The sequence below is a fragment of the Gorilla gorilla genome, chromosome 5 (assembly GCF_029281585.2).
Source record: "Gorilla gorilla gorilla isolate KB3781 chromosome 5, NHGRI_mGorGor1-v2.1_pri, whole genome shotgun sequence".
Lineage (NCBI taxonomy): Eukaryota > Metazoa > Chordata > Mammalia > Primates > Hominidae > Gorilla > Gorilla gorilla.
This window is the reverse complement of record NC_073229.2, coordinates 162649564-162669485: the sequence shown is the minus strand read 5'-3', so window position 1 is coordinate 162669485 and position 19922 is coordinate 162649564. Positions and strand designations below refer to the sequence as shown.

General features: G+C 41.4%; 1 protein-coding gene across 6 annotated transcripts in view; it reads left to right on the top strand.

The window, feature by feature from the left end:
• Positions 1-19922, top strand: part of NHSL1 (NHS like 1) — a 149630-nt gene that overhangs the window by 95201 nt on the left and 34507 nt on the right. For all 6 annotated transcript variants that reach the window (XM_031012071.3, XM_055391212.2, XM_063707894.1 and 3 more), the window contains exon 3: positions 4140-4267. In XM_031012071.3, coding sequence (XP_030867931.1) covers positions 4140-4267 — 128 coding nt within the window. The remainder of the gene's footprint in view (positions 1-4139; positions 4268-19922) is intronic.

Below are 19922 nucleotides of genomic sequence, written 5' to 3'. Positions count from 1 at the left end.
CATAGCTCACCACAGCTTCGAACTCCTGGGCTCAAACAATGCCCCTGCCTCAGCCTCCTGAGTAGCTAGGACTACAGGCACATGCCACCATGCCCGGCTAATTAAAAAGAATTTTTTTCTAGAAATGCGGTCTCATTATGTTGTTCAGGCTGGTCTTGAACTCCTGGCCTCAAGTAATCCTCCCACCTTGGCCTCCCAAAGCACTGGGATTACAGGTGTGACCCACTGTGCCCTACCCTATAATTTAAACTTCTTATAGGGTTCATTTAATGAAACAAATAAAACAATTTTGAACAACAAATTAATTTAGTTTAAAAGAGCTTTGGACTTCTCTCTATATTTGTGAAGTATTTGAAAACCCTGAATTACATAGATAAGTAGCTGCAAATGGTAATAGTTTATATTGGTTTATTTTACAAGTTTCACTCTGATCTTTAGACTTTAGTTTTACAGAGATGGCAGGAATAGCTTTATTTCTAGGACCACAGGAAAGTTAATTTAGCAGCATAAGTTAATAAATTAATTCCCTCATTGTCTTAAAATTTGGTATGTAAAACTATTGAACTTGAGTCTTTTTTTTTTTTTCTTTTTTTAGATTCAGGGAGTATATGTGCAGGTTTGTTACATGGGTATATTGTATAATGGTGAGCTTTGGGCTTGTAGTGTACCCATCACCTAAACAATGAACATTGTACCCAATAGATAATTTTTTTTCTTTTTTCTGAGATGGAGTGTCGCTCTTATTGCCCAGGCTGGAGTACAATAGCATGATCTTGGGCTCACTGCAGTCTCTGCCTCCCAAGTTCAAGCAATTCTCCTGCCTCAGCCTTCCAAGTAGCTGGGGTTACAGGTACCCACCACTATACCCGGCTAATTTTTGTATTTTTAGTAGAGACTGGGGTTTTTCTATGTTGGCCAGGCTGGTCTCTAACTCCTGACCCCAGGTGATCCGCCTGCCTCGGCCTCCCATAGTGCTTGGATTACAGGCATGAGCTACTGGCGCGGGTCCCCAGTAGGTAATTTTTAACCCTCACCTCCTTCCATCCTCCCTCCCTTTGGAGTCCCCAGTGTCTATTTATTTCCATCTGTGTGTCCATGTGTACCAATTGTTTGGTTCCCACTAATAAGGTGAGAACATGCACTATTTGATTTTCTGTTTCTGAGTTATTTCACTCAGGATAATGGCCTCCAACTCTGTCCAGGTTGCTGCAAATTATATGATTTAATTCTTTTTTATGGCTGCATAGTATTCCATGATGTGTATCTACCACATTTTCTTTATTCAGTCAACCGTTGATGGATACTTAGGTTGATTCCATAACTCTGCTATTGTGAATAGTGCTGTGATAAACATATGGGTGCAGGTATCTTTTTTCTATAATGATGTCTTTTCCTTTGGATAGATGCTCAGTAGTGGGATTGCTGGGTTGAATGGTCATTCTGTTTTTAGTTCTTTGAGAAATCTCCATACTGTTTTCCATAGAAGTTGTACGAATATACATTCCCACCAATGGTGTGTAAATGTTTCCTTTTGTCTACATCCATGCCAACATCTGTTGCTTTTGACTTTTGTTTTGTTTTGTTTTTTGAGACAGAGTCTCACTCTGTTGCCCAGGCTGGAGTGCAGTGGTGTAATCTCAGCTCACTGCAACCTCTGCCTCCCAGGTTCAAGCAATTCTCCTGCCTCAGCCTATGGAGTAGCTGGGATTACAGGCGTGTGACACCATGCCTGGCTTGTTTTTGTTTTTGTTTTTATTTTGCATTTTTAGTAGAGACGGGGTTTTGCTGTGTTGCCCAGGCTGGTCTCAAACTCCTAGCCCCAAGTGATCCACTGGCCTCAACCTCCCAAAGTGCTGGGATTACAGGTGTGAGCCACCATGCCCTGCCTTGCTTTTTAATTATAGCCATTCTTGAGTGTTATTTTTTAATCTTAGTTTTAAGATGGCTATTTAAAGAAAATCTAATCCAGTATTTACAGAATCCCCAAACTCTGCAGAAAATACCGTTTGAAAACTACTAATCAGGCCGGGTTCAGTGGCTCACGGCTATAATCCCAGTACTTTGGGAGGCCAGGGTGGAAGGATCGCTTGAGTCCAGGAGTTCAAGACCAGCCTAGGTAACATAGTGAGTCCCTGTATCTAAAAAATAAAAAAAATAAAATAATGCCAGGTGTGATGGCATGTACCTATTGTTCCAGCTACTCAGGAAGCTGAGGTGGCAGGATCACTTGAGCCCAGGAGATTGAGGCTGAAGTGAGCCGTGATCATCATGCTACTGCACTGCAGCCTGCATGACAGAGTAAGACCCTGTCTCAAAAAAAAAAAAAAAAAAGAAGAAGAAAACTACTAATCATGTTTTATATAACACATAACATTATCTCTGTAGAGTGAGAATAAAACTTTTTTTTTTTTTTTTTTTTTTTTTGAGACCGAGTTTCACTCTTGTTGCCCAGGCTGGAGTGTAGTGGTGCGATCTTGGCTCACCGCAACTTCTGCCTCCCGGGTTCAAGCGATTCTCCTGCCTCAGCCTTCCTGAGTAGCTGGGATTACAGGCATGTGCCACCACACCTGGCTAATTTTGTATTTTTAGTAGAGACAGGGTTTCTCTATGTTGGTCAGGCTGGTCTCGAATTCCTGACCTCAGATGATCCTCCTGCCTTGGCCTCCCAAAGTACTGGGATTAAAGGCATGAGCCACAGCGCCAGCCTGAGAATATAGTTTCTAATCATACTCTTTATTTCAGGAAAACTGTCAAATGGAGAAAATGTGAAAATATTTCTTATAAAGAGTTAGATTGATATGAGTAAATTCTCATTAAAAATATGTTGTGTTCTGGAATTTTCAGAAATTTTCTTTAAATATCAATTTTAATCAATATTACAAGTAGTTGCCAGCCCAGACCACAACATTTTTGACCTATAAGTAACTGAAGTAGTATTAGTTAGCTATTTTATGTTTACATATGCATTTTTTCATTAGTTTGCCATTCTAACAGATCCTCATTTTTGTCTGATTTGCAGTTCTGAATTGTAAATGTTGTCCTTCCACTCCCTCTGTGAGGTAGCAAAGGAGAATCAGGACTTTCTTTTTTATCCCCTGGCTTATTTAAAATTGGTCTAATATTTTTAGCCCTCCACTGAAGTGACTGCCGTCTGCTCTTTGAGGAAGAATCGTGGATCCTGATGTCAGAAAGGAACTCTGAAGATGCCCCAGTTTAGTTCTGTGCCTGTAGGTGCATGGTTTTTATAAAGCTATGCAAAGAGAAAACTTTTCCAAAACCACACACGTTTTGTGCTCCTTTAGAAAGCTGGATATTTAAAGGAACCCTGTGGCAATTCCTTTTTTGAGGCAAATGCCCCTTTGTGCATCTTGGTGCTTTAAAGAGCCATTGGAAGTTTTCTTACAGCACCGGCCCCCACCCATGAGAGCCGCCAGCACAGTGCTTTCTCCTCGAAGAGGATCCTCCTTTCCACACAGCCAGTGGCCCCAGTACCCCGAGATCCATGGCACCATAGTGGTGCCACGCATTCCTCTGTGGACTGGCAGATGTCTCAGGCTGGCACCTGCCTTCCTATTAAATTCCACACAGCATTTACAGGCTGTTTGACATCAAAATTAAATTGAGAAAATTAATATAAAATGAGAGCATTATAATCCATGATCTCATGTGTCGCTGCCAGCTAATGAGTCTAGGAAACAAGCATAGCATGAGCATCGCGCTTTTTTTTTATGTGGAATAATATCATCACATAGGTAACTAAGGCCCTGGGTTAATATTCCGAGTCCACTGCTCACTTGCATAACATTATTGAGCAAATAACATAATTACCCTAAACTTCAATGTCCTGTGAGTAAAGTGGAATTAATGATGGTGTCTACCTCACAGGATGGTTGTGATCTCTGAATACAATCTTATCAAGTATTAATTTAATATTAATTAATATTTAATTGAAATATGGTATGTAGTGTGTAGTGGGTACTTTAATAATTCTTAGCTGTTTTTATCATTATTTTAAAATCCTATTAATGCCTAGAAAAATATAACTTTAAAAAGTAAAAAAGAGGAGTAAACGTAAAGTAAGCAAAGAGGAGTACAGCTTTTTAATGGGCTTCTTCCCCTCCCTGCGTGCCCCTCTGCAGAATGCGATAAGTTGCGGCATGATGGCTACCGCAGTTCTCAGTACTACTCTCAGGGACCCACCTTTGCGGCCAACGCCAGCCCATTCTGTGATGATTACCAAGACGAAGATGAAGAAACAGATCAAAAGGTAAGCTTCAAAGTTCAACACGGGGTCCTGGGTTGGGTCCCAGAACAGAGAAAGGATATATGTGGACAAACTGGTAAAATCAAAATTGAGCCTGTATTTTAATCAATAGTATTGTCTCAAGTGAATTTCTTGGTTTTGACAAATGTGCCATAATTATGTAAGAGTAACATAAATGGAAACTGGGTAAAGGGTACACAGGAAACTTGCAATACTCTTTGCAGCTTTTCAGAAAATATAAAACTATCCTAATTTTTTAAAAGGTAAGATTATAATCTAAGGAATTCATAAAGGAGACGTAAAATCAGTGTATTTGTGCATCTCAAATATTCTTTTTTGGTTAGAAAAATAAAGGGCTTATTTCTGTTGTTTGAGTTTTCATATGACCAAGGACTCAGTTGTATGACAAAGAAGAACTCTGATCATAATAGCAGAACCCACTGTTTACAGTGCTCAGTGTTATTAATAGAGACAGAATAGAAGAAGTGCATTTACTTAATATCATTGCACTAGCCAATTCATTTAGTGATGCTATTTTACATTTGGGTTCCTTTTCCTCTGCCGTCTCTGGTGATATGCACAAACCACTTAAGATAAGTAATTTTCTCAATACTGAATACACATGAAAGAATAAAAATGTATGAAGATTTTGATTTATGTAGTTTTATTTTCATTTACTAAGTAATGTGGATTGACACTGGAATTACTTAAAATAAGATTTGATGAATAGTGTTTTGTTTCACAACCATTTTTAATTAATTAAAAACTTTCAATGGAATTAGGCCAATTTATAAATGCCTTATTGATTGAAGAACATTATTCAAAATTTATTGTCCTTTTCCTCAAATAGGTAACTTCAGAGAATAAAATAATAGTTGATCAAAAAATGGGAAATTAAGCCAGGCATTGTGGCATGCATCTGTTGTATCAACTACTTGGAAGGATGAGACAGGAGGATCCCTTGAGCCCAGGAATTTGAGTTGTGGTCACTCCATTGTACTCCAACCTGGGCAATAAAACAAGACCCTGCCTCAAAAAGCAAAAGGGAAATTACTACCTTAAATTTTTGATCTTCAAATGATCTTCACCCAGATTGTTTTTTAGATTCTTTTTTTTTTTTTTTTGGTGAGATCTTGCTTGCTCTGTCGCCCAGGCTGGAGTGCAGTGATGCAATCTTGGCTCACTGCAAACTCCATCTCCCAGGTTCAAGCAATTCTCGTATCTCAGCCTCCCAAGTAGCTGGAATTACAGGCACACGCCACCACGCTTGGCAGATTTTTGTATTTTCAGTAGATACGGGGTTTCACCATATTGGCTGGGCTGGTCTTGAATTCCTGACCTCAAGTGATCTGCCCACCTCAGCCTCCCAAAGTGCTGGGATTACAGGCATGAGTCACCGCACCTGGTCTACATTTTTTAATTAATATTTTAAATTGATAAGTCATAATTATATACATTTATGGGGCACAATGTGATGATTTGATATAGGTATACAATATGGAATGATTAAATCAGACTAACATATCTGTCACTGTGCTTACCTTTTTTTTTACGGCAAGACATTTGAAATTTACACTCTTAGTTATTTTGAAATATACAATTTATTATTAGAGATTGTAGTCATCCTGCTGTGCAATAGATCTAAAAACTTATTCCTCCTGTCGGAAATGTTGTCCCCTTTGATCAACAACTTCCTATTCCTTACCTCCCCACCCAGATTTTTATCACAGAATGTTTTTCCTATTTCTTGAAAGGTATTTTCACATATTGGATTACTCCTTTGAGCCTTTAAAATATACAAAGACAGTATCTTACTATAATGAGTAAAGCAGCCATTTCAAAATTAATCTGAACCTTAGTTTTGAAAATTTTTATTTTTCTCTTGTTGGCATGAGTGGAAAATGAAAACCAGAAGGTGAATTACAGAGTGAGACTTTTGTTTATCCAGATACACTTTAGCCTTATACTGATGCTCAGAGAAGGAAGAGAAGTTTATAGTGGGGTCCAGTGAGACAGATGGCTTCTGGGTGTATAGAGACCCCTGGCAAATTGGCATTGTCATGACAGCATCCTAAGATTTTTCTGGAAAATGGAAAAATAATTTCTAAATTCTCACATAGCTCTTTGCTTATCATGACACTCAACTCTGAGGGAAGTTAGCCTCTGCATTAGTTTCTACTCCTCTGTACCATTGCCACGGACCCCGATGGCCAAGCAGCCCTCTCCCAGATGTGTGTGAGAGTGTCGACAAATCACCCCCTAGAAAACAGGCTACTATCCTGCTGAAAATGAGTGCGAAGAAAATGGTCGTGTGTAAGGGAGTATATATAAAAGTCATCCTTTATATGATGTGATATGTCATGACATCCCAGTATACACAAATGTTTCCATAATAATTACCTTAGTGTGATTTGCTGGCACTGGCATCACTAGACCAGGAATGAGAAGTTGACTGTGGGACCCTTGACAGGTCTCCTTGGGACCCACAGCATCCTTCTTTTTGTGAAAGGGAGGAGGTAGGCAGTGGGGAGGACCTGCCTGGTGTGTGTGGGAGGAGAACTATTTTCTGGGGTCCCTCCCAACCCTCTCCAAGTTACAGTGTCTGCCCTCATGGCTTTCCTATATTTGGTCTCTTACAAAAGCACCAGCCACTTTCAAATCTTAACTTTCTTTGCTGCTATAAAATTTTCGTTACTTTTGTGATTTTTAAAAATCCAGGTTTGATTGGGCGTGGTGGCTCACACCTGTAATCCCAGCACTTTGGGAGGCCACGGTGGCCAGATCACTTGAGCTCAGGAATTCAAGACCAGCCTGGGCAATGTAGCAAGACCTTGTCTCTACAGAAAATAGAACAAAAACTAGCTGGGTGTGGTAGCGCACCTGTAGTGCCACCTACTCGGGAGGCTAAGGTGGGAGGATTGCTTAAGCCCGGGAAGTCAAGGCTACAGTGAGACGTGTTTGCACGACTGCACTCCAGCCTGGGCAACTGGGTGAGACCCTGTCTCAAAAAATAAAAATAAAAATTCAGGTTAATCTTGTTCTCGGGTAAAAGTATTTTGAAATCCTTGGAATATATCATTAGAGATATTTATGGGGAACTTGTATTTTTCCTTTTCTTAAATATGTAGAACCAAGCTGAAGTATATTAGAAAAATGTTAAATCATTAGATCTGAGTGTCATCTCAAGGCAATCTCTGTTAAGAAATTGGTTTCAGAATAAAATAAATATCAAATTATTTTATCAAATATATATTAATTAGATATTATTATATACTAATTAAATATCAGCTAACAAATTATACTGTCATAATAGCTAACTGCCTGCTTCCCCTTCCTGCCTCCCCCACTCCCTTCTTTCCTTAACATTCTTCTCTTTGAGCTACCTCATTCAGTGTTGTATTAACCATTTCTTGATTCTGTGGAGCATCAAAAAAGCCACTTGCCACCCACTATAACGTAGCCAATTCGATGAACTTAGGGCATATTTTCCATCCTTTTGCTTATTCATCATGATTGGATTAATTGCAGCACTCTGTTTTTTTGTGTTTCTGTTGTTGTTGTTGTTGTTTTGTTTTTTTGTTTTTGAGACAGGATCTCACTCTGTTGAGTCTGTTGCCCAGGCTGGAGTGCAGTGGCGCAGTCACGGTTCACTGTAGCCTCAACCTCCTGGGTTCAAGTGATCCTCCTGCCTCAGCCTCCCGAGTAGCTGAGATTACAGGTACACATCACCACGCCCAGCTAATTCTTGTATTTTTTTGTAGAGATGGGGTTTTGCTATGTTGCCCAGGCTGGTCTAGAACTCCTGGGCTCAAGCAATCTGCCTGCTTTGGCCTCCCCAAGTTCTAGGCTTACAGGCGTGAGTCATCACGCTCAGCCTTGTTCTTCTTAACTATATAAAGTTAACAAGTCTTAGTGCTGCTGTCAGTGACAAAGATCCTGAAATTGGTGTGGAAATTAAACGCATAAGCCTTATGTTTTCTCTACCGCTTCCTGCAGGTCCCTCTACGTAACTCATGTGGGAATGTCTTCAGGTTGAAGTGAGGGTTTCATTTGTGTGCATCCGCATAGTACGTGATTGGCTGCTTAGTTGGCTTATTTATTCAACAGTAATTCTTTGAGTTATTGCTACTAAGTAAATATTTGCCCTGAGTCCAAATCTTTATTAATCTTCATGGCCCTTCCTGCCATTCACTAGGTCACTGTGATGCACGGATGCATCCAAGCTGTACAGCCAGCAGTGGTGGTCATTTAGGACCCAGAAACACTCCTCACCCCTCTGTAATGTGTTCTGAAAAAGAGCTCCTTCAAGCACAAAATTATAATTCCTCTGTAAAATAAGGACTTATTGATCACCTTCTATGTGCCAGAGACTATTCTAGGTGTTGGAGATGTAACAGTAAAGCAAATGCAAGAAATCTCTGTCTTTGATGGAGCTTTGATTTCACGGGGAGGCACTAAGAGCAAATACAGTCATGCATTGTGTAATGACAGGGATACATGCTGAGAAATGCATTGTTAGGTGATTGGTCATTGTACAAATATCATAGGGTGTACTTACACAAACCTACATGGTACAGCCTACTACACACCTAGGCTAGATGGGATAGCCCAGTGGCCCCCAGCTTTTTTGTCACCAAGGACCAGTTTCATGGAAGACTATTTTTTCATGGACCAGACTGGGGTGGGTGGGGCAGTTTTGGGATGAAACTGTTCCACGTCAGATCATCAGACATTAGTTAGATTCTCATAAGGAGCGCATAACCTAGATCCCTCACATGCACAGTTCACAATAGGGTTTGCGCTCGTATGAGAATCTAATGCTGCCACTGATCTGACAGGAGGCGGAGCTCAGGCAGTAATGCTTGCTCGCCTGCCGCTCACCTCCTGCTGTTCAGCCCAGTTCCTAACAGGCCACAGATGGGTACAAGTGCACGGCCTTGGGGCTGGGGACCCCCAGTATATAGCCTATTGCTCCTAGGCTACAGCATGTTATTATACTGAATACTCTAGATAATTGTAACATAATGGTGAGCATTTGTGTATCTGAACCTAGGAGAGGCACAATAAAAATGCAGTAGAAATGATGAAAAATGGTACACCTCAATAGGGGGCACTTACCATGAATGGAGCTTGCAGGACTGGAAGTTGCTCTGGGTGAGTCAGTGAGTGTGGTGAGTGAATGTGAAGGCCTAGGGCATTATTGTACACTATTGTAGGCTTTATAAACACTGCACACTTAGGCTGCAGCACATTTACAAAGAAAAATTTTTCTAGCCAGTTTCAGTGGCTCACATCTGTAATCCCAGCACTCTGAGAGGCCAAGGTGGGAGGATTGCATGAGTCCAGGAATTCAAGACTAGCCTGGGCAACAAACTGAGAACCCATCTCTACAAAAAAGAAATATGTTTCTTTCTTCAATAGTAAATTAGCCTTAGCTTATTGTAACTTTTTTACTTTGTAAGCTTTTAAATTTTTTAAACTTTTTGACTGTTTTGTAATAACACAGCTTAAAACATAAATACATTGTATAGCTGTACAAAGATATTTTCTTTATATCCTTATTATGTAACCATTTTTCTATTTAAAATGTTTTCCTTTTTAAACTTTTTTATTAAACACTAAGACACAAGCACACATATTAGCCTTGGCCTACACAGGATACAAGGTCAGCAGCATCAATATCACCGTCTTCCCCTCCACATCTTGTCCTACTGGAAGTTCCTCGGGGCAATAACACCCATGGAGCTGTTATCTCCTATGATAACAATACCCACTTCTGGAATATCTTCTGAAGGACCGGCCTGAGGCTGTTTTACAGTTAAGTTTTTTTCATAAGTAGGAATACCTTCTAAAATAACAAAAAATACTGGCCGGGCGTGGTGGCGCACGCCTGTAATCCCAGTACTTTGGGAGGCCGAGGCGGGCGGATCACAAGGTCAGGAGATAGAGACCATCCTGGCTAACACGGCGAAACCCCGTCTCCACTAAAAATACAAAAAATTAGCCAGGCGAGGTGGCGGGCACCTGCGGTCCCAGCTACTCTGGAGGCTGAGGCAGGAGAATGGCGTGAATCCCGGGGGGCGGAGCCGGCAGTGAGCCGAGATTGCGCCACTGCACTCCAGCCTGGGCGACAGCGAGACTCTGTCTCAAAAAAATATATATATATATAAAATAAAATAAAATAACAAAAAATATAGTATGGTAAATACGTAAACCAGTAGCATAGTCACTTGTTATCATTATCAAGTATGATGTATTATGCATAATTGTGTCATATTTTGTTTTTTTGTTGGTTTTGAGATGGAGTTTCACTCTTGTCACCCAGGCTGGAGTGTGGTGGCACGATCTCAGCTCACTGTAACCACTGCCTCCTGGGTTCCAGCAATACTTAGTAGATTTTTAGTAGAGACGGGGTTTCACCATGTTGTCCAGGCTGGTCTCAAACTCCTGATCTCAGGTGATCCACCCACCTTAGCCTCCCAAAGTGCTGAGATTACAGGTGTGAGCCACTGAGCCGGGCCTCATATTTTTATATGTGTCATATTTTTATATGACTCTCAGGGCAGTGGGTTTGTTTACACCAGCATCACCACAAGCAAGAGTAATGCGTTGTGCTGTGTTATGATGGCTGCAACATCACTAGGCAATAGAAATTTCTCAGCTCCGTTATGATCTTATGGGACCACCATCGTATATGCGGCCTGTTGTTGACTGAAATGTCATTATGCTGCATATGACTGTAAGTAATTTTGCTCTGTTAGAAAGTGGCATATGCTCAAGTAAAATAAACTGGAGGGACGGTTGCAATGTTAAATGAAAAGGATAGGCCTTACTCAGCATAGAGGTGATTGGGATTGAAAGAATGAGCATTTCTGGAAGAATATTTTAGAAACAGAAACATCATTCGTTTCTGGAAGAATGTTTTAGAAACAGAAAGCAGCCAGTGCAATAAATGTTTCTTAAGAGTGTATGTGGGGCCAGTGGCCGGGCGTGGTGGCTCACGCCTGTAATCGCAGCACTTCGGGAGGCTGAGGCGGGTGGATCACAAGGTCAGGAGATTGAGATCATCCTGGCTAACATGGTGAAACCCTGTCTGTACTAAAAATACAAAAAAAAATTGGCTGGGCATGGTGGCGGGTGCCTGTAGTCCCAGCTATTCAGGAGACTGAGGCAGGAGAATGGCGTGAACCCGGGAGGCAGAGCTTGCAGTGAGCTGAGATCGCACCACTGCACTCCAGCCTGGGCGACTAAGCAAGACTCTGTCCGCCCCCCACCAAAAAAAGGAGTGTATGTGGGGCCAGGCGCAGTGGCACATGCCTGTAATCCCAGCACTTTGGAAGTCCGAGGTGGGTGTATCACCTAAGGTCAGGAGTTTGAGACCAGCCTGGACAACATGGTAAAACCCCGTCTCTACTAAAAATACAAAAATTAGCTGGGCATGGTGGCAGGCACCTGTAATCCCAGCTACTCGGGAGGCTGAGGCAGGAGAATTGCTTGAACCCAGGAGGCAGAGGTTGCAGTGAGCCAAGATCATGCCCCTGCACTCCAGCCTAGGCGATAGAGCTAGACTCTGTCTCAAAAAAAAATAAAAGTGTAGGAGATATATCAGATGCTGCAAAATGCAAAGATTAATAAGATATCTCTACATGCCTTAAGGATTTTACAGCTCTCCAGGGTAGGGAGAACTAAGTAGAATAAAAAGCATTATATATAACCTGCTGTTATAAGTGTTTGGCATACAGTACTAGGTGAAAAAGAAATTCTTCTGACTTGGATAGTCAGGAAAAGGGGGTGGGATCCAGAGAGGGTAAAGTATGTAAGAAGAATAGTTGTGGGGCTGTTGCAACAGGCAAAACGGCACTGAGGACTGAGACCAAAAGTGTAGTTGTGTCAATGATGAGGAAGGGGGTTAGTTAGGAGATGGTGGCATTCAGAGTTAGGAGATCAGTTTCAAGTTTAATTCTGCCACTTGCTGTGTTTCTTTGGATGCATCACACCCCTTTAAGGCATTAATTTCCTTATGTAGAAAGTGGGGAGTGGAGTAAGATTGTTCTCTGTGAGCTTGCAGGACTGGAAGTTGTTCTGGGTGAGTCAGTGAGTGTGGTGAATGAATGTGAAGGCCTAGGGTATGAAGTTGTTCTGGGTGAGTCAGTGAGTGTGGTGAGTGAATGTGAAGGCCTAGGGTATTATTGTACCCTGTGAGCTTTTTGAACAAGCAGTTTATTCATTTTTTTTTTTTGAAGGCATACATATTGCTTTATGTAAAACATACGGTGAAGAGAGCCAGGCAAGGTGGCTCATGCCTGTAATCCCAGCACTTTGGGAGGCTGAGGTGGGTGGATCACCTGAGGCCAGGAGTTTGAGACCAACCTGGACAACATGGTGAAACCCTGTCTCTACTAAAAATACAAAAATTAGCGAGGCGTGGTGGCACGCACCTGTAATCTCAGCTACTAGAGAGGCTGAGGCAGGAGAATCACTTGAACCTGCGAGGCAGAGGTTGCAGTGAGCCGAGATCATGCCACTGCACTCCAGCCTGGGTGACAGAGCCAGACCCTGTCTCAAAAAAAAAAAAAAAGTGAAGAGAAAATATCTAGCTATTTGAACGTAATTATTCCAAACATCGAAAACACACAATTAAAACAAGTGAAGGAAAGCTACTATAAAATAACAGATTAGATACTTTTTAAGGATCACTTATAGTAAATCTAGAAATAGAAAAAAAAATCACAGAGACAGAATTTGTTTAGCGCTAAGTGCAAATGCTGCTGAGATGTTAGTGGACTGAGGCTCAGAATTTAAGCACTGCAGCTGTTCTCCAGCGGCCTAGGGCTGCTCTCTTCTGCAGCGCTCCCATCCTCGGCCTTCCTGCCCTGACCTGTCTTCAGAAGCCCCTGGCAAAGGCAGCGATGGCGACCACCTGCAAGATGGCCTCCAGGCCGTGGAGCTCCAGGAGTGTGGCGCTGAGGGCCCAGTCCACCCACAACACCAGGGTCTGCCAAAGCAGGAAGTGGGCAGAGAGGAGGACGGTGCCAGCCGTGATGGCCAAGCTGGCGGCCAGCAGCCTCTCAGCCTCTGTCAGGTTGCCCTTGGTGCCCAGTTATAACTGTACTGCTTCCCATCAGAAACCATGGAGTGAGATCGAGGACCAGATAACGGTGAGGATAGCTGAACACCTGACCTCGTGCACGGCCGCCATCTTGCTCACCCCCTCATTCATTTACTGAGTAAATATTTATTCAGTCTTACCAATATGACAAGCATTGTTCTAAGTCCTGAGAAGCCATCAAGTGAACCAAAGCCACTTCTGTTGAAGGAAAGATCATGGTGAACAAACAAGCGTCATACAACACCAGGTGGTCATACGTGTTATGAAGGTAAATAAAACAATGGTAAGGGGAGTTCTAGAGCAACAGGACTGCCATTTTAGATTGAGTGTCCAAGAAGGACTCTGAGAGTCATCATTAGAGCAGACTACCGAGTGACATATAAGAACGTCACACAAGTGGGAGTTGAGCAGTGAGAACACATGGACACAGGGAGGGGAACATCACACACCGGGGCCTGTCAGCGGGGTGGGGAGAAAGGGGAGGGAGAGCATTAGGGCAAATCCTAATGCATGTGGGGCTTAAAACCTAGACGACGGGTTGATAGGTGCAGCAAACCACCATGGCACATGTATACCTATGTAACAAACCTGCACGTTCAGCTCATGTATCCCAGAACTTAAAGTGAAATAAAAAATAAAACTTTTTTTTTTTTTTTTAAAAAGAACATCGCACATGGGAAGGCCTGGAAACCTTATTGTAGTTATCCTGTGAGAAGAATAGCCACACACCAGAGCAAGTGGGCACTGAGCAAGGGGAAGAGTGGCGATAATGACTTTGGAGGAAATAACCAAGGACCAGATCACATAGGACCTAATTAGCCATAGTAAAGATTTTGGATTAGTTGCTCCTGGGTGAGATGGGGAGTCACTGAAGGAGTTGAGCAGGGAAGTAACATGATCTGATTGATTATTTAACGGGATTTGTCTGTAGGAAAATTAGACCATAGAGAGTGGAAGACAGAAGCACAGAGACAAGACAACAGGCCCTTGCAGTAATCCAGGCAAGTGATAGCCAAGGGTGGCTGGGACCAGAGTGGCAGTGGTGGGGTTTCTAGGTTTATTTGGAAAGTGAATCCTGCAGGATTCGCTTAAGTTATGAGACAAAGAAGAGTTGAGATAACTCCGTCTGCTATTTTTCTAGCTTGGTCTCTCTAGAATCTCATTACAAAAATTATTTCACCCCCTGAGAAATTCTCACCCATTAACCCTGCCCTCTTCATCTCCACACTCATCCTTCCTTGGCTTATATTACATGGCCTGCCATTGCACTCACTTCTTTGCACACATTTTCAACTCTGCTGGCTCCTTTCTTCTTCTGCCACTTTCCTGGCAAAGAACCCAACTCCAGTTTGATCCAACTTTTCCCTGCTTTGCACTAAAGCCTGATTGGTTAGTTAAACGAGGCTAGAGAAGAACGCCAAGGTATGTTTCACTGTAAATGTATGACCTCAAGCCTCAAGTGCTGCCTAGCAGTCCTACTATATTAACTCATCAGTTCATTCTTCCACTCTCCCAAGTAATATTTCACACCTTCTCAAATCTCCAAACACAACTTCCTCTGGTTCACTTGCAGATCCTGCCTGCTGTGGTTTGGATATGGATGGAGTTTGTCCCCACCAAAACTCACGTTGAAATGTGATCCCACTGTGGTAGTGTTGGAAGTTGGGGCCTAGTAGGAAGTGTCTGGGCTGTGGAGGAACATCCCTCATGAATAGCTTGGTGGTGTTCTCTGGCTTGGTAGTGAGTTTCTGCCCTCTCTCTCGATGGGATTGGTTCTTGTGGGAATAGATTAGTTCCGGTGAGAGTCAGTTGTTATAAAGCCAGGAGCCCCTCAGATCCTCCCCTCGTTGCATATGCCTGCTTCCCTTTTGATCATCTCCACCACGTTTTGACACAGCATGAGAGCTGTTGCCAGAAGCCAGGGCCATGCCCTTTAACTTCCCAACCTGTGAAACCATAAGCTAAATAAACCTCTACTCTTTATAAACTACCCAGTCTCAGATATTCTTTTATAGCAACAGAAAACAGACTCAGACTCTTCCCTTGGTATTTGCTGCACTAGGAAAACAAAAGCAATCAGGGGTCCTATCTTTTCATCACCAAACCCATCAAACTTCTTACATCTCCTCCTTAATGGACTCACCCTTTCCCGCCATTGTAATGCCCTGCTGTGTCCCAAGTGGCTAGCTCAGGGCCTGGCACACAGTAGGCACTCAGTATTTTTCCAGTGGGATGAATAAGGCCAACCTCTCAAGGACTTCATATTTGCAATTCATCCCTCTCTCTTAGCCCTAATCAATTTTCTGTCTTGATTGCATCATAACCATCATTATACAAACATGCTATATTTTCTTTCATCTTGAAGAAACCCTACTTTGACCTTTCATCCCCCTCAAATTTCTACCACATTGTTCAGTTCAACTTTATAATTAAACATGTCCGAAGAACTGTCTAGACTTGCCATCTCCACTTCCTGTCTTCACAATCTCGTTTGAAGCCCCTCCAAACAAACTTTTATCCCCAGCGCACACTTAAACTACTCTTGTTAAGTCTACCAGTCACCTCCACGTTGCCAAATCTAATAGTTAATAGTTAATTCTCAGGCCTCATCTTACTCAGCCTCTCAGCATTTGACATTGTTTATGATTCTTTTCTTCTAAGAATACTTGGCTCTCATGACACAACACACTCCTGGTTTTCCTCTTCCCTCACTAGCCACTGCCTCTCAATCATTTGTTGGATAGTCCTTTTCTTCCAAATATGTAAAAGTTGGTTTAACTCGGGGCTCAAACCTTGTACCCCCGCTACTCTGTAACAGGCTGACTCCTTGGGTGATTTCATTGAGTCCCGTGGCTTTAAGTACCATGCATTGATGTTTCCTAAATGTATATCTTTAGCCCAGACTCATGCAGTTATCTGCTTACTGTCTATCTCCACTGAAATGTCTTACAGGTATCTCAAACTTGTCCGAATCCAAATATGTGATTCTCACATTTCCAAAAAAAAAACTTCCTTCTTTCATAGTTTTTCAAAACCACCTCAGTAAACCACAACTCCATTCTACCAGTCACTTAAGTCAAAAACATTAGGCCTGGTCTCAATTCTTTTCTTTTTCTCGCACCTTCTGTAGGATTACCAATTTTTGAAACACCTTTGAAACCTCAATTCAGGCATCCTGCAATGGGTAGGTCAGGGAATATGTCCATAGAGTAGGCAGCCAAGGCAGGTTAGAAGCGAGGCTGTGAAGGATTCAGGTTGGATGGGCCGTGCTATGGATATTGAGTTCACCAGGAGTGATAACAGGAATGCTGGTGGAGGAAGGCTGAGGTGCGCTCACAGAGGGGCAGTGCTAAGTGAAGGAATTCCTTTATTGCATAGCTAACAGGAAATCTCTAATACATTTTTTAAGCAGAGAATTTTATGATTAGGAATAAAAATTATATACACTAATCCCTCAGTATCCATGGGCAACTGGTTCCAGGATTTCCCACAAATACCCAAATCTATGGATGCTCAAGTCCCTTATATCAGATGATGTAGTATTTGCATATAACCTACACATATCCTCTCATATACTAGATCACCTGTAGATTACTTATAATAACTAATATAATGTAAATGCTATGTAAAGAGTTGTTACACTGTATTGTTTAGGGAATAATGACACAAAAAATGTCTGTATATATACAGTTACAAACACAGCCATTCTTTTATTTTTTGTTCAAATACTTTTAATCCATGGTTGCTTGAATGCACAGATACGGAACCCACGTTATAGAGGGCTGACGTGTATCATCTTTTGATAGATGGGAGATACATAGGTAATTTTGAAACTGATTTTCCAGTTTATACATTGTATCAAAACTGACCCTAGAAAAGAGGAAATATTTTGTCAGAGTGATTACCATAAAAAAAAAGAAATCTTATCAAACGTTTACATCAAATTGAAAAAAATGCCAAGCCCAGATGGTCTTGTGTATGTTGGGTGGGGGCGGTCTTCTACCAAAGATTTTAAAGAGTAAGTAAGTCCAATGCTTAAAACTTTTTCAGAGCAAAGGGAAAAAGTACGGTTCTTTTTAATGAATTAGTTTAACACTGATGCCAAAACCTGGCAAAGACTATACAAAGCAGAAAATTAACTGGCCAGTCTCACTCATGAATATTGGCATTAGAGATCATAAATAATGCATTAGGAAACGTAATCTGACAGCTCATTAAGAGAAATATTCCAAAATCAACCTGGGTTTATTCTGATAGCAATGCAAGGATGCTTGATACTAGGTAATCCAATTATATATTAATAATATTAATAGATCTGAAGAGAAAAATTTTATATAGTCAAAACTGTAGATATTGACAAGTTATTTGGTACAATTTGATGGCCATTCTTGATTTAAAAAAATATAGCAGAACTTAACAAAATTTATCTGCCTTGTCCTCCAAATCCAACAATTTTTAATGGGCTGTTCCCACTAGAATGAGATATAAGAGAAGGACATTCACTATCATTACCACTTAGCATAGTATGGAAAGAGGTAGCCAACACAATCAGGAAAGCTGTAGTATAAAAAGTGCAGAAGTGAGAAAGATTGAGATTATATTATCACTCTTTGTTCATGGTTAAGTCTTTCTTGGGTAAATCCAAGAAAGTAATATTTCAAAACTTCTATAAATAACAGAGTTCAATGATATAGTAAGGTATACAATTAATATACAGCAATCAATAACTTTCATATCTACAAAGTCAAATTAGAAGATATAACAGGAAAAATCTATTTAAAATAGCTATTGCAAAGTACAGATACATTTAATAAGAAAAGGACAAGATCTATATGAAAGAAACTTTAAAAAATACTATATGGTCAGGCGTGGGACTCATGCCTGTAATCCCAGCACTTTGGGAGGCAAAGTTGGGTGGATCACCTGAGGTCAGGAGTTCAAGACCAGCCTGGCCAACATGGCGAAACCCCATCTCTACTAAAAATACAAAAATCAGCTGGGCATGGTGGTGTGTGCCTGTAATCCCAGCTACTCGGCAGGCTGAGGAAGGAGAACCCAGGAGGTGGAGGTTGCTGTGAGCCGAGAGTGTGCCACTGCACTCCAGCCTGGGTGACAGAGCAAGACTCTTGTCTCAAAAACAAAAACAAACTATGGAACACAAATAAGATTTGAATAACTGAAAAGACATATCACATCCTCAGAGGCGTTAATATCAAAAAGCTCACCATTCTGCCCAAGTTAATTTATAAGATTAACACAATACCAATAAAAACGTTGAGTAGATTTTTTCTGGTTTTTTTTTTTTTTTTTTTGAGACAGAGTCTCATGTACTCTGTTGTCTAGGCTGGAGTGCAGTGGTGTGAACTTGGCTCACTGCAACCTCTACCTCCCAGGTTCAAGCGATTCTCCTGGCTCAGCCTCCCGAATAGCTGGGACCACAGGCACGTGCCACCATGCCCAGCTAATTTTTGTATTTTTAGTAGAGACGGGGTTTCACTATGTTGACCAGGCTGGTCTCGAGCTCCTGACCTCGTGATCCGCCCGCCTCGGCCTCCCAAAGGTGATCATTTTAAATATAGAGTGTGTAGAAGTCAATTTGGAAGGGAAATTCGATCTGGAAAACCTTTTATTTTGTATTTCCTAGTAGGTGTTGAGGGGAGGGGTGTGTTACAAAGAGCAGTGACTATATGGAAGAAGGGATGCATGAGTTAACAAATTATTGACTTTAAAAGAGGTATTTCTTACAAAAATCATCTAATTTGCATTCAACAAATATTAAAAATCCATTATGTGCTTAAGATGAGTTGCTAATATGGCAAAGGTTAAGGACATATAAATTAGAAAAGAGAACCTAGAGGACGTCGATTCTGGTTATTTACTCTGGCTAATTGTTCTAGAATAATTATCCTCATTATCCTAATGTGAAACACCAAGTAGGACTCTATGTGTTATGTTATGAAGAAAGATGTTTTGCTAATGAGATCCACACATATCTTTGATGTTCAAAGTGGGAATATAGTGTAGCAAGAAGAAAATTGTTGAAAATATTTCCAATTGTATATGTTATGCATATTATCTAAACGTAAACATGATGCATTGAAAAAAAATGCTGTTGGCAAAGCAATTTAGAAATTCCAGAAAATAAGCCAGGCATGGTGGTGTGCGCCTGTAATCTCAGCACTTTGGGAGGCTGAGGCAGGCGGATCCCTTGAAGTCAGGAGTTCCAGACTAGCCTGGCCAACATGGTGAAACCCTGTCTCTACTGAAAATATAAAAATTAGCCAGGCGTGGTGGCATGCACCTGTAGTCCCAGCTACTCAGGCTGAGGCAGGAGAATTGCTTGAATCTGGGAGGTGGAGGTTGCAGTGAGCTGAGATCGCACCACTGCACTCCAGCCTGGGCGGCAGAGTAAGTGAGACTCCATCTCCAAAAAAAAAAAAAAAGAAAGAAAGAAATTCCAGAAAATACCTTTTCATTCAACTCTGAAATCAAAGAGTACACCATTGCTTTGTGTACTGTTTTTGACTTTTTTCTCTTTTCAGTTTTCAG